Source organism: Diadema antillarum, unplaced genomic scaffold (assembly GCF_040938485.1).
Source record: "Diadema antillarum isolate AM-2024a unplaced genomic scaffold, OU_Dant_1.0 seq00001018_RagTag, whole genome shotgun sequence".
In the NCBI taxonomy this organism is placed as follows: domain Eukaryota; kingdom Metazoa; phylum Echinodermata; class Echinoidea; order Diadematoida; family Diadematidae; genus Diadema; species Diadema antillarum.
This window is the reverse complement of record NW_027271853.1, coordinates 558,449-574,811: the sequence shown is the minus strand read 5'-3', so window position 1 is coordinate 574,811 and position 16,363 is coordinate 558,449. Positions and strand designations below refer to the sequence as shown.

Genomic DNA, 16,363 nt, shown 5'->3' with positions numbered 1-16,363 from the left:
GATGGCAGCCTCCAAGTTCCACGGGCTCACTGATCGAATCCGCATACCCCAGGGTGGGGAGAAGGTATACAAAGACGAATGTGCATACTGCTTCGACAATCCGGTGAGTTATCTCTGGATATGCATGTTAGATTAAATTTGTTAACATCGCAAAAGTAGAAACTGTCGTTATTGTGTAGTAATTTCATGTAGCTCCGATCGCCGCTGTACACACATGTAGTAACAGCTAAAACTACACATGTAGTGAGGTGCCCGCACCTCGTCAGGCCGCACACGTCTTTTACGTGCTAAGTCTATGGGAGCGCTGGTGACGAGTTGCGGGCCCCTTCATAGCGCACAACTATTCCGCATCGTTCGCGTTTGACGACGATAGCTGCAAATTTTCGATATCGATCAGTGAACTTGTGATTCCATTGGAATTTTCAGTATTTTTCCTGTATGTGAGTTGGATTTCAAAGAATTTCAGTGGCGAAAAATGTGATTCAAATGTGCCCAAACATTAACTATGACGAGGTGCGGGTACGCGGGTAACCCAAGTATACTGGTACAGTGTAGACCACGCACTATATCCACACAGCTACTGTACCACTACCAGCCAGCTGCAGCTGCACACACATCTGCACACACATCATCACACTATTCGCAGTTTTTTTTTACAATCTTTACGTACAGTTCATGTGGGTCTGCAATGTAAAATGGAGACCGTGGTATTGTTTACTACACTAGCTTATAGAACCAGGGCCCTTTTGCATAAACAGATGCAATCAAACATAATAATAATAATAATGATAATAATAGTGAGACTCTTATAAAGCGCACATTTCTACCTAAAAAAGAAAAAGGAAATTTTTTATTTACTGTCTTTCACCAGTGAAAGACAGAAAATCTTGTCTTTCACTGACATACATGTTTGTAAGTCAGAAAATCAATTGTAGGGAAAAGTGTTGATATTGGCGACAGTGACGTAGTATATGAACTTAGTTTTGCACCACCTTTGTCAAATCAAATGATTTCTCAACTTCACAAACTCGTCTTACCTAGAGGACCCTACATCCAGAGTTCTGGACTCTACAATAGTTTATTCACTCAGACAGTGACCTGAAACATATCTGAGTCTCCGAAGTCGGATAGAAATTACTTTTTAACACTTTTACAAGTACAAGTGACAGAAAATCTTGATCGCTTGAAATGCTGCTCTGCACACAAGCAGTCGGTACCTTACAAATACGTTCAGTGCATGCCGTTAATTTTAATGCCAATGGTTAATTAATTGTTTGATCTTAATATTTTTAGCAATCACAGCATTTTTTTCTGTGGTGTCTTTTAAAAGCTAAAATTTATTTTCCCCTTTTCTTCAGCCAAGTCTTGTGGTGGCAGTTGTATACACAGCGGCTGAACATGTGTGTGTGCATCCCCTTTACAATGTCGTCTCTTTCTTTTACTATTTTTCCTTCTTTCCTTCCTGTCATTTTAAGGTATTCCTAACTTTTCCTTTCCAGGTTTCCTCTTGTTTAACTTTGCTCAATTTCCTATCCAATTTCATTTTCTGCCATCTGTTCATTGTTTCCTTCTGGTTATCTAAAGTTCCCTCCATTTACCTTTTTTCTTTCTTTTCTTTCCTCTCCAATATCTTTTTCTTATGTTTCCTTCTGACATTTTTTTTTTTTTGCTTTTTATCTCTCTTCAACCTGTCGATCTTTTTCTTTCCTTCCTATTCATATTTCCTTTCATCCAGTGTTGTTTTATACAAGCTCATGTCTGTTTTTTTTTTAATTTTCAATATCTATTCTTTTTTTGGCTAATGAGATCTTTGTATTCTTTCCTTGGCTAATGAGATCTTTCTTTCATTTATGTTTGTATGTTTTTGCACTTTCTTTTCAGGCAAGAAAAATTCATGCTTGGGCAAATGTTTTGCAATTTGAAAATCTGTTTGCCCAACCGAGCAGAAAAGAAGTTAATGACCAGTACATATAGAGTTGTGTGCATCTCATTTCAACCATGAAAATTAAATTCTTTTCATAAGCTGGTATATTGTAGAGGTAGAGATTCAGACCTTTCCTCAGAAGAATAAAACTGGAAACTTCTTTATGATGGGGAGGGGGGGGGGGGAGGACAGAGCTTGTACATTCCAGATTTGTATTATTTGTAGTGAATTAATTTGAAATAAAAAAAAAGACTTCTACATGTAGCTGTCTTTTTCAGTGCAAAGGAGGTGTATGAGTAACATGGGGCTAGTTCTTCATTTCTTTTATAAACACTTTGAGGTGTAAATACTGTAAGATTTCAAGTAAGATTTTGGGAGACATTATTCTTCAACCATGCAGAATTGTGTGACATTGAAAAAGGAATACATTGGGAGAATAATGAAATATGGCTTAGGTTAACAATGTACCATTGTATGTTTTTATTTTTTTCTTGTGTATGACATCATCCTTGTCCTGGTCTTGTGAAATGTATCTTGCCATCTATTCTTTTATGTTTAATCTGACTGTAATTCTCTGTGTGTTTGTCTGTCTGTTTATTTCAGGAGTGTGAGACAGGCTTGTATGTGTGCATGAATACTTTTCTTGGCTTTGGGAAGGACTACGTTTACAGATACTATGAACACACCAAAAACCGTGTTTTCCTACATCTGAAGACAATCAAGAAAAAGGTAGGACATATCCTGTCTCCTGTCTTTTTTTTTTATTGTGTTTTTTTTTTTCTTTTCCACAACACGTACTGTGTAACACTGGCAATAGTCTGACAGTCCCAGATGGGTAAAAATCACTTTTGGGCCAGTAACTTTTCAGGAATTGCGAAATTTTCTGGTCTAACATGAAAAAAAAATGACATTGTCTGGGCCAGTCAGAAAAAAAAAAAAAAAAATCAGGTGAATTTTTTTATTGCAATGGATTGACAAATTGCCCTATACAGCAATCTAGATAAGCACCAAATTAATCAGTGTTCATCAACTCAACACTGAAAATTTCATGAATTTGAAGGGCCAGTAAATTTTAGGTTCAGAACAGTAAAAGTGGAAAACTGGGTACATGCACTGGTCTTACAGGGACAGGTCAAACCAGAAGAAGAAGAAGAAGAAGAAAGAGATAGGGTTTGTGTGCAGCCCTGTTTTCCATTATCCAAAAAATTAATTGAGCCTCTCCGTAGTATGATTGTCGCTGGAGTGAATTTTTTTTTCTTTGTTGTCTACCTGTAATCTGTAGGTGCCATCAAGATTTAAATTTCAAGGTGCTTAACTTTTTTTAGCACTTGGCAGAGTAAGATCAGTTTTGCCACTTTCGAATTTTGGAGAGGGTCAAGGCATGATCTCAGCAGAGATTGGAAAAAGAAGAATGAAAAATAAATGAATTGAATTGAAATTGAAATTGAACACGGACCATCAAACCCAAGTTTCACATTGTAAGAGATGGGAAATATGATACTCATGATCATTGTAATGAGACATACTGTATCTACAGCAGTGTTAATGCTAAAATTTGATGAAGTACCACATAAAGTGCCCTGATTGTTTATGCAAACATAGAAAATTCATGGTTATGATAGTGTTTGCAGATCTTTTTCTGCGATGTACATGGAAACTAAAGAAACACACTACTTCATTTCTAGTATTAATATTCAGTAAGGACATTCATAAATATATTTAGTTAGGATGTGCTTGTTACTACCAGATGGTCCTTTTAGACTACAGTGTAACAATAATGAGGGCTTAATCTGTATGTAATGTGTTGTTGTTTTGCTGTTTTATTGTTCTTTATCTTTCTGCATTTGTTCTTGAATTTTGTAGAAACCTAAGACTGAGGAAGAAAAGGAAAAAGAGAAACCAACAAGACTTGCCATTGGTAAGACAAAATGAAGTCATATAGAAGGCATGATTCTATGCATTTTCTTACATTAGGCACCAAATTACATTGTATGCCAAATGCTTGCTTGATAGCTTCCAATGAACTCTATTTTTAACCTCATTTTCAATTTCTCGTCTCATGCAATGTGCTGGCTCATCAAAGTGTTGTCAATGCATTCTCTTTCAAGTTCAAATACCATTGCTCATTGTCAGCTGGTTTATTCACTGTATACAAGGGAATATAGTGGTAATTTTGTTTGCCAGTTGAGATTACATTATGCACAGAGCTACCAAGTCTCACACATTCTGTGTGAGACTCAAGAATTTAGGGGCCATCTCACGATCTCACGCATGACACCCATTTTTCGCACGCATAGGGCGAAGTCGGCAACTTAGGCCTATAATAATGAGCATAGCTCAAAAGATTAAAGTGATAGTTGCAATGGAAGGTACATTTCCCTTCTGTCTTTCAAAATAAGTAAAAAATAATCACTGAAGTGTGCACCTGATCGCACCATTAAAGGGACTGGGGAGGAGTGTTGGAACCCAAAATGCAAAAGTGTTATTTCATGAAGTGAAACACGCAAAAACAAGGACCAATGCCTAAGAAAGGACTAAGCAATGAAAAAGAATCGATGAAAAATACGGCATTATGAAGATATCTATGATTTTGTGAAGAGCGTTACATGTAACGCTTGTCAAAATCACGGGGGGTCGGCTTAGAGGCTCTCCGTTCAAGTGTTGTTTTTGCCTCCCTCTTTTGTCCGATTTTGGCACAGCGTTGATGTATTGCCTTCTCCTCGGCGAAAAGCAAGCCCAAGATACATCGCCGCGATCGCGAGGCAAAACGCGTGTGCCTGTTCACTGGCTAGCGAGCGTTATCGGTGCATTTCCCGGGATCCGTCCGGCAGCTAGCCAGCACGGGTCCACTCGAACTCTCAGCTGGCTGCCTACTTACCGTACCACTCCATCCACACAACAATGGAGCCGCAGGAGGAGAGCGAGAGATCTGTCTCCAAGAAGAGGAAGACCATGAAAACCAGTGTGGCAGTGACAGAGTATGGAGATGGCGACAGAAAAATAAAATGAAGTCAGTCCCAATCCCCCTCAAGACACTAGACGTCTAGAAGATAAGGGGCTGCACGACAGAGATGTCATTTCACTTCTGCAGCTGGATCGGTAATAAATTTGTGAAGCTCGGAAGACTTCATTCAGTTCAGTGACAGTGTGAGTAGGACCTGCTGTTGGTGTAACATTGCTGATAGAGATGTCACTTAGAGGATCTACACACACTTTACTATTATTAGTAGGCCTAACGTTAGATTAGTAGTTTAGGTGTCCTAGGCTATAGATATGCCACACCCTAACATTTTTCTATTACGGTAAACTAAAAAGATATATCAAAATTTGCCTGAGATTTTACTCACATGTGAAGAAAGGCTACGACATGCAGATTCACAAAGGTGTACCAGTATTCAGAATGCGATTGAGGTATAGAGTCTAGTCTAGACCTACATTTTTATGGTAGGTATCCTAGACCTATGTTCTACCACTCCCAGTCCGAGGCCCTTTTTCTCTGCCAATATTAGATAACTGGAAATTTTTTTGCCTAATGACATCCCAAATTTGGCTCAACATTTCTCCTTTTTGAAATGTGCTTCTGGCAATTGCACATAAAATCGCTGTTCACATTAAGATATGGCACGCTAGCCCGACCAGATGCTGTTACTGCGCTGTCGCTACGTATCTACGTACAGCGACTGGGCTGTGTATAGTTAATGGCACGCTAAAGTGTTTTGCATGTAAATACGCGAATTCCTATTTTACCATATTCTGGATTATGTTGCCCTATTCTACCTTCATGTCAAATTATGGGTCTCAAAATGTAGAAATAAGAAAGTTACGACACTCATCAGAGCTGATGTTTGTTACAAATCGGCGATACGGGAGAAATCCAATTTTACGAAACGACACTGAATGAGTGAAAGTGTCAGCGAAGAGCTGCGTAGAGTGATCATCTGGTCACTCTCGGTTTTTACAAATAGTTTGTGGAGAGTCAGCAGTGTCTATGTTGTCACCGCAGCTACGATTGGACCAAAAACGTGAATTCACATGTTTGGTAAGGTACCTAATTATTGTCTCCGGTACACATGGCATTGCAAAAATGTTGATTGAAGTGTATCTATTGTGCGTATACATAAGTGGCTAATGGCGTATATGCATTGTAGCGCAGTTCACTCAGTCCCTAGTGTAGTGGTTAATGGTGTATGCTTTGTAACACAGTAGGTGCTATAGTTGTTGAGAAAGGTCTGTCAGATATTATTGTGGGTATCTTTTGTAGGGCAGCAGCCAGCATCACATTCAAGGACCATCCTGACTAGGCAGCTCAGTGAAGCCAGTGACATCCCCTCTCGTCAGTTGAGGTCAGCCCTCCCAGCTACCCAGCTTGATGAAGCCAGTGAAATTCCCTCCCGTCAGTTTCGACCGGATACCCAGCTCGGTGAAGCCAGTGACATCCCCTCTCATCAATTGAGACCAGCCCTCCTAGCTAACCAGCTTGATGAAGCCAGTGACATTCCCTCTCGTCAGTTTCGACCAGCTATACCCAGCTTGGTGAAGCCAGTGATGTCCCCTCTCATCAGTCGAGACCAGCCCTCCCAGCTACCCAGCTTGATGAAGCCAGTGACATCCCCTCTTGCCCATTGAAACCAGCTCTTGCACTGGTACAAAAGGTTTGTACAAACTAACTTTAATTACCTGGTACTATATTTGTTTTAATACACCTAGATCCAACAACTGTTTTGAACCTACAAATGAAAATTAATGTTGATATTTAGTACTGGTAAACAAAACATCAATAAATTGTTCGATTTAACTCTGTGTTCTCAAACGATGCTGTTATTATTCTTGCTGTAATAATTGATAACATTTTTTTTTTAACCCATAGCTGTGGTAGTAGTTAATAAGATTATGGTTGTCTTTATCATTACTTTTAGGGTTACAAGTTACATACATTAGTTTGTACATTGCAGCCACGTATAGGCCTACTGTATGATTGTATGTGGAATTACAGACCCCCAAATCCCATGCATGTGGCTGGATATAAAGACATAGGCCCTATATGAGTTTGTATACACAACATATAAATAGGGCCTACTTTGTATGTAGATGCACAATGAGAGGCTGAGGTCATCCCGACGTCATGTGCAGTGTCAACTCATCAAAAATTTGGCTAGGGTCTGAAGGTCTTATTTTCCTTTTTGCTATTTAACTTCTACAGTAGACAGTCTATTTCTAACATATTTCATGGAGTTTTCTCTGTTGCATATATGTGAGCACTACAAGATATAGCTACCTGGTAGACTCTACACTGAAATAAATGGGATAGCAAGTTCTGTGACTAAATTTACAGATTGGTGAAGAACTAATGGGACTATCCTAATTGTAAGTCAGTGTTAATGCCTTTCATTGTGTCTGATATACAGATGAACTCGGAACAGTCCAGATGCCCCTGTGAAATGGAAAAAGGACAAGTTCGTGAATGCCGTTGCCTTCTCCAATTAGTTGTGGAGGAAAATGCTACTTTGAGCAAAGGACTTGGGTCAGATTGAAGTGGATCAAAACCTGGTGAGAGTGCCGACAGATATTGATTTTATCAGAGCCTGGGCAGATGTTAGAAGATAACGGGTTAGATGATGAAGAAGTCCCTTTGGCATGCATATTTGGGAATTTTTATGTAAATATCATAAATAAAGTGGGCTTTTTTCATTGGACTTTCAGCATCTAACATAATTACTTTCATTAGTACTGAAATTGTCATTGCTTGAATGATAGTCATTAAAGAGAATATTTACTATGTGTAATACTGAATAGTTAATTGAGTCTATATGAGTAGTAAAGTAATTTTTCATTGTAAATGTGTAGTAGTTAGTATATTACCAACAGTCAGTCATTAGGTGAGAGATCAATAGAATGTGCTTGTTGGCCTCTATTGCAGTGGAACAGCTAGCATCACATCCAAGTGCCATCCCAGATATCCAGGTTGTTGAAGCCAGTGACACCCCCTCTCGCCAAATAGGCTACGCAGCTCGGTGAGACCTGTGACATCCATCTCGCCAGTGGAGACCAGCCCTCTCTGCCACCAAGCTCAGTGAAACCAGTGACATCCTCTCTCATCAATCAGAACCAGCCCTCCCAGCTACTTAGCTCCATGAAGCCAGTGACATCCCCTCTCATGTTCTTCTTTGTGGCTGGCAAATGTTTGAAAACTGAACTTGGATGACTTCAGTATCATAATTATGTTGAGTGCATCCAAGTGATGGCAATGATAATACGTGTAGCTCTGACACCAGCTCTTCCTGTAGGCCTACTGTCAATTTATGCCTTCATTGTGTATAATAGCAAAAGACATGTTAGTAATGAAAAAGCTGCACCTTTGTACCAGGATTGTTGGGGATTCTGATAAATGCACATTGAACATGAATAACATCAATTCCAATCATAGACTACATTCACGTGATGGCAATGATAACTGATTTGACACTACATTTATATCTCTGAACTCTCTATTTCTGTCTTTTCTGTGAGGTAACAACAAACATGTTAGTACTCAAATGTGTGAATCAGAATGAAACAGTGAATTGATTGCATAGAAAATTTGTTCTTGCCCCATGTGGCAAGTAGGGAATATAAATCCTGTAAACTCCAAAATTGCATGTGCTTAAACTGTTACTGGAAACTGAAAGGGCTGCAATATCCAGGCACAAAGTGTTTTGTCCTTTTTTTATGCCTCCGCCAACGAAGTGGCCGGAGGCGTTATGTTTTCGGGTCGTCCGTCCGTCCATCCGTACAACCGTCCCGTTTTGTTTTTGTCGATATCTCAAGAACCGTGTGGTGGTTTTACATCAAACTTGGTATGAGGGTATATCCTGGGGTGATTATACTTTGTTTGGATTTTAGGGTCACGGGGTTAAAGGTCAAAGGTCACAGGTTATTTTGTGAAAAAATAGGTTGAAATTTCATGTTTTTCTCCATATCTCGAAAATGGTTCAAGGTATCTTCATGGAACTTAGTAGAAATTATATGCATGTACCGATGGGCAGTGATTATCTAGGGAAGTTGGGGATTATGGGTCAAAGGTCAGGGGGTGAAAGGTCAAGGTCAACTCCTCAAAATATCACTACTTTCCTTATATTTATGCAGTGCCTGAAGGATTTTTTTTTTTTTACTTGATGTATGCATGTATTACCCAATATATATTCTGTGGGAAGTTTCTTGCCAAAAGGTCAAAGGTCAAAGGGTCAAAGGTCAAGTGGAAGTGCTAAATTGCACTTTTTCCTCCATATCTCGAAAGTAACTCAAGGTATCATCATGAAACTTACATATTTATGCATGTTCTACCTAACAGTGATTCTCTTTGGAACTGTGAGGTCAAAGGTCAAAGGCCAGGTTTAGATAATACTATTTTACCATTAATTTTGATACTGAAATTATACTTTTTCTCAATACCTTGAAAATTACTCAATGCATAAACTTATAAAAGGGTCAAAAGTCAAGTAAAAATCATCAGTTCCCCAAATACCTGCACTCTGACGTTTTAATCATTCATCCAATTGAACCTAGTTCTAGGAAAGTGAACATTCAGCACATTTGTGGCCAACCTGTCATTTTAATATTTTGCCAATTGTGTGAAACTGTCATCACACATTGTCCAGACATTGTACTATAGACCTATTAGGAGAACCATGCATTATGGCGGAAGCATACCAGTCGCCGTAGCGACATTTCTAGTTTTTTCATTTGGTCTTTTTTCCCCCTGTGTTTCCCAGGTGTTTCAGTGGTGAAAAGCTACAATTACTCCGTTACGATAGAATATTGCATCAGTGTTTTAAAGTGAAACACAAATGGCACAGCAGTGTACATCACTGGAAGGGCCTTTCACACATTTCATTATTGCTCTAATTGTTATTATCATTATTATTATTATTATTACTATTGTCGTTGCTGATGTTTTTATTACTATCATCATCTTCATAATCATTATTATCCTCATCATCATTTATGTGATCACTGATATCATGCCATGTGTTACATTCAAGTAGCACAGCAGGTCCTACACAGTAGCATTGTCCATCAGCATTTTGGGAGACACTTTTTCAGCACATAATTTTGTGATAACTCTATCGAATCACATTATTATGAGGACAATATTTTTGTGGTAAATGGAGTTTGTGCCCTTGTAATATTCATTGCATCTATATTTCATAGCAAAAAAAAAAAAAGTATGAATTTTGATGTGTTGGAAGTACTTCAAACAAGATGTTCAGTTTTCATTCGCATAGATATAAAAATACATTGTAATATACATTTTGGTAAGTCCCTACACGATTTTCTACTGATATGGCCCGAATTCACGAAGGTGGTACAAATGAAACCATGGTTTAAACCATGGACAAAAACCATGGAGCGCCAAGTGTCGCACGGAATATTTTGTTACGAAATTGGTCATTTCTTCGACAAAATGACCATTTCGTTAACGAAATTATCATATCTTGGACGAAATGTTCATTTAATTACAAAATGTCATTTCATTACAAAATAATCATTTCATCAACCAAATGACTGATTTCGTAACGAAATATTCCATACAACACTTGGTGCTCCATGGTTTTTGTTCATGGTTTAAACCATGGTTTCATTTGTACCACCTTCGTGAATTGGGGCCAATGTGTTTTGGCAATGCAATAATATGTAGAAGGTCTCCACACTGAAATATTATAGTGTTCTTTGTACTTGAAGTCATTAACCATGTGACATTGATTCTTGGACTTTCACTTCAATATTTCTTCCCTGCAAATGTGCAAGTTATTTGAAAGTGGTTGCATTTGTTAGGTTTTTTTTAATTTACATGTTATAGTATTAGTATCATAATTGTTCAATATGATAGGAGTATAATGTGTAGATGCCAAAATTGACTAATGACAGAATGCTGAGCAGTTTCTTATTTTTTTCAAATGATTACCTTACCTGTGTAAATTGGAAATCTTTGCTATACAACTATTTTTATTATGACATTTCATATTTAAAAGATATAGGCCTACATGCAAGTCTTCAGCACAGATTTGTTATCTCTACATTGTATATCACATCACATTACTGTGAGAGCAGTTTCTAAATACATGTAGCACATTTGCAATTAGAACCTGTGCTCACGATGCAACACCAAATGCAGATATACATGCAAAAATAAAAGAAAATGTAAGGTCAGTGTACCCTGGTACACATAACTTTTAATGTAGGTCCCATGTACACATGCAATTTACATGTACACATGAAATTTGTATGTATGCATGGTAGTATAACGTAAGTGTAGAGATTTATTTTGAACCATTTATTATAAGTGTATCCCCCCTTCTGTTATAACAGGTACCACCCCTCTACACATAAATACGTCAACCCACACATACACACATCCACATGCATCCACGCACCCCACCTATCACAGACGCACCACATATCACATGACATTTTCCACTCTTTCACTTCTCACCCATTGTTCTCTATAATATTGAAATCATGCCTAAATCACCAAAGCTTACACATCATTTACATATTATGAATATTTAGTTTTAACCTTTGTTTCCTTATTTGCATGTTTTGTTATGTTGATTTTGTGTATGAATATCAAACCCATGCGAAATTATGTGAAGAATAAATTGGCTACAAGTTAGTTAGCCAGGGGACTCCTTCCAAGTAACACATGTGTGCTGCCCAAGTTTGCTTTTAGTGTGATGAGTGCTAGAGAGCTAAGCGAACCCGAGCCCTACATAAGTAATGTGTTTGATTTTTATTCACTGAAATATCAGAACAAGATATTACCTGTGTATAGGCCTAATTGTTAAAGGACAAGTTCACCTTCATAAACATAAGGATTGAGAGAATGCAACAATATTAGAAGAACACATCAATGAAAGTTTTAGGAAAATTGGGCAATCGATGCAAAAGTTATGAATTCTTAAAATTTTTGTGTTGGAACCGCTGGATGAGGAGACTACTACAGCTTGTGAGTCATATGCGTACAACAGTATAAAGAAAATGTAAAGAAAATTCAACATATTTTCACTTTTTTTCGCATAATAATAGAGCACTTGAATTGCCTCTTTCTAAAGGCAGGGGGAATAATATTACCCATAACATTTGTCGGTAACGAGTCCGGGGAATGTGTACTTTTTTCAAAAGATGAAATTTTGGGAAATTCTCTTTATATTTTCCTTATATTGTTGTACGCATGTGACATCTAAGTTATTCACACACTACAGTAGTCTTCTCATCCAGCGGTTACTGCACAAAAACTTCAAAAATTCATAACTTTTGAACGGATTGTCCGATTTTCCTCAAACTTTCAATGATGTGTTCTACTAATATTGCTACATTCTCTCAATCATTATGTTTATGAAGGTGAACCTGTCCTTTAAGCATCAATTTACCACTGAGAAAAAAAAAAAATGTGTTCTATTGATAGAAACCTAATCAGGGTTCTAGATAAAACTGAGTGAATGTTGTTGGCCTATGTGGAAATAATTGACTTTAACAGATTATTCCTTGTGTCTTTTCTCCTTGTAGGTGAACAAGACATTGCATCATGCATGGTGCACTGTATATGATAAATAAGAAAATGTATAAGATAGCCTCAGAAATTGTTGGATTATAGTTATTAGACTATTACAGGTGTCACATTATCCAGTCTAGAAGACTGAAAATGATGTGATTCCCAACATTTTGTGTGTATCTGTGAAATAATTCCAATTAACCCTATTCATACAGAAAATAGGTATAGGCCTAAGCCATACCAATGAAATGACCAACTTTCTAACCTATTAGTATTCAGTGCATCTGCATGTGTCTGTTGTGAAGAAAATCATCCACAATAAATGTTACAACTAAGTCACATTTGAAATTACGAATGCATGACAAGTTGTACCGGTATGGTACCGGGTACTAAAAATGAACTATTGGTTAGATCCAATGCAAGTTTAGATATAACATGGTACTTCTCTATCCATAGCCTATTTCTTGTGTTTCAAGCTAGTCTTTGAAGACCTTGCTATTTAGTATCAGTATTTAAAAAAAAAAAAAAAAAAAAAAAAAAAAAAGGGTTTGCCATGAAGATTGCATTTCTTGACAATGACATGTGCATGAAAAGTTTAAGATATGTAAATAACATGTACATGTAATAACACAACCCGTTTGTGTTTCATGTAATTGTAATCAATAATTGAGATTTTTTTGATTTTTTTTTTTTTTTTTTTTGCTACGTAGCCCGACCAGACGCCATGCGAAGCACGGTACTGTAGCTACTGCGTACTGGGCTGTGTCCTTACCCGGAAAAGTACGTACAATGTACATTGTACACGCACAGCAAAGTCGCTGTATAAATAGCCAGGCGTCTGGTCGGGCTACGTATAGTACCGTACCACGCGTTAACCTATCCCGCTTTCGGTACTTCTCAATGAAGAATCTTGTATTCTAAATGGAGTTCGATGGCTTTTAGGATACGTAGCCTACCGAATCTTCCGACGATAGAACTAGCTCTCATAGTATCTTGGAAGAAGGACATGTGAATCAGAATCGGTGGAGTCCTTTGATTTTAGGTTAGCGCTCTCATCAAATGAAAACACAACGCGAACTCTGTACACTAACGTTGTGTACGTGTGTACGTGTACACATGTAGTCACAGCATGCAAGATCGTACATGTAGTTACAGCATGCGAGATATGGCAAGTGAAGTGCGGCCAGCGCTCGCCGCGACCATAGGCACAGCCAGAGCCGTAAAGCTAGCTTGCTCTACGTATACTAGTAGTTTCGCAGCTCACTCGGCATTTTGGCTTGATTTCGCTGTAAGTTGGCTTGATGTTCGCAGTCAACAAGCAGTGCTCCGCAATTGAAATACGTATCGCCATCGTATCGAAGGATCTTTTTCCAAAAAAGTATGTTTTGTTTTTCGCTTTTTAAAACATTTGAGAAGATTCCGATTTCCAAGATATTTTGACACATGTTAAGTTACATATCTACCTTTCATTTTATACCCAAAACACCTTCTCTTTCGCATGTTTTGCACAACCGAACACTCATCCCCAGTCCCTTTAAGAGCTAAAAATTGAAAAAGCTCCCTACCGTGGGAGGCCACAGGGGGGAAAACCCCTCCCACACCCTCGCTCGCACGCACATTCGAGCGCCGAGATGCCGAGTCATGAAAATCTCACTCATAAAAATTTTTTGAACTTGGCATCCCTGTATGCAGATCATCCAGTCTTACATGAGGAATATGATCAAGTTTCCTACCGTATTCAGGTTTACTGATATATTTTTTGTGTGTGTTTTGATGGTGAACAGACTTTCCCATCCCTTTACTATGCATTCATGTCGGAGCTTAGACCCAAGTTTGTGTGCATTATTTGTTACTTTTGTCAGGAACCACCATTGTTATTAGACTTGAATATGATTGGCCTCAAGAAGGGGCTACATGTACCTGTAATTAATATTATTGTCATAAATTATGCTAGTAGTCACATAAAGATAATTCTTATCTTTATTATTATCATCATAATTTTTATTATCATTACTATTATCTTTATAAAGATGATGATGATGATGATGATGATGGTGATGATTATTAACCCGTTGAGGACGGACTGATTTTGCTACAACACGCATTTCCCATAGACATCTGCCCGAGTATACTCGGGACTTGTCCTCAACGGGTTAGTAGTATTAGTAGTAGTAGTAGTAGTAGTAGTAGTAGAAGTAGTAGTAGTAGAAATCTTGGAATTTATAACGTACCAACTCTACCTATAGTATAAAAAATTGAAAGCACAGGAATGTACTATCTGCACACAGTTCAAGAAAAAAATAGACAACCAGAGAAAACATGAATGTATTCAAAATTGACAGTGACTGATTACACACATTTGTATACCTCCGAGATGGACCTTGGAATATTCTACAGATAAGATACGTACAGTAATGTTGTATTTTGACTTGTTTTGGGAATTCATTCCATTGTGTAAAACAGCCCTTTGATATTGTATGCTGAGGCCCCATCAGCCTATGAAATTTCACTGTCAAGCAAACTCCTTGAAAGTCAGGGTTCAATGATTATAGAGAGATTGTAGTAAGGGATGCTATCATTCACCATGCCGTGAATGTAAAATATGTATTTAATCGCATGGAGTAAAACTTGTCTGCCATTTTCGTGATATCTTTTTTTTCTGCCTTTTCTTGAAGGTGTCGCGGGAGGCTTTGATGTGGAAGATGAGAATCAGTACGAGTACGAGGAGCATAACTCGGTTGTCATCCTCCCCGAGTTCACCACGTTCCCGCTGCCAAATGCAGAGCTCCCGCTCCAGGTAGATGCATGCTACATTTTGTTGTAATACGTATCAATTTAATTTCAGTTTGGTTACTCCGCGTACACACACACACACACACACACACACACACACCAAAAGACGCAAGATAACAACAACAACAACAAAAAAAAACCCTGCACAAAACATTATTTGAACTGATTTTATTGTATCAAAAACAATCACAAACCTTGGAGGAATACGCACAGCTGTCGGTACATGTACAAATACAATACATGGGGGAATGCAGGTCTTGTATTATGGCATGGAGACGACCTGGTGGTGACTTAGTCGTGCTCGTCACAAAAATGTCTCCACGATATCTTGAGATTATTTGGGTCTCCAGGGAGTCGTGAGAGAATTGAATGTGTTCAATATTTTTGGAGACTTTTTCCAGTCTGCAGATGGTTTGAGAGACATTCTGTGACGTCTATGCGACATCTCTTTTAGCATGGCCACATTGTGGAGACGAATTTTGTCTGCAAAATCTCCAGAATATTTCCGTGACCTTGTGGAGACCAACAGTGACCTGCGACCCAAGGATGGATATGTTGTGACCCTTTTTGGAGGCAACCCAGATATCAGCCTGGAGTTACCTTCTTGGTGAGAGCACAAGCCATTGGTCTTGTGTTGCACTAGTCATGATGACGTCTCCTTCAGCGAGATATGCTCGTTACCCTCCAAGTCTGCAACATCATTCAAACAGAAATGTATCAGTTCTAGGCGCAGCTGCAAATGATTTCTCATGAACAGACCTGTTTGGCATTCATAAGCTAACCATTAGTCAGCATTTGTTCATAGCCAAACACAGACTAACGCAGTGTTCTATTGTGTTGTTACAATATTTCGCCTGCACCTTGAATACCTTGCCACTGTCTCTGCCTGCCTGTTGCCATTCAGTGCATGTTTAAGTATGTTGGCACCTTGCCACAGTGCATTTTACATGGAGACAGGCTTTATGGTCCACTGCAAGTTGGTCATGCAGAGCTGATACAAATATGGTATTTATTGCTGACATAGTCTTGAAAGTAGAGAATATATACCCCTCCCCCCAACACCACCACCACCCACCAGCATCAACTTTGCAAATAAAGGCTGTCATGCTGGTTATGCT

General features: G+C 38.4%; 1 protein-coding gene across 1 annotated transcript in view; it reads left to right on the top strand.

The window, feature by feature from the left end:
- LOC139742735 (ubiquitin carboxyl-terminal hydrolase 5-like) overlaps positions 1–16,363 on the top strand; it is a 40,442-nt gene continuing 24,079 nt past the window's right edge. The window contains exons 1-4 of the mRNA XM_071653259.1: positions 1–103; positions 2,528–2,653; positions 3,788–3,842; positions 15,128–15,249. Of these exons, the coding sequence (XP_071509360.1) occupies positions 2–103; positions 2,528–2,653; positions 3,788–3,842; positions 15,128–15,249 (405 nt within the window). The 5' untranslated portion in view covers position 1. The remainder of the gene's footprint in view (positions 104–2,527; positions 2,654–3,787; positions 3,843–15,127; positions 15,250–16,363) is intronic.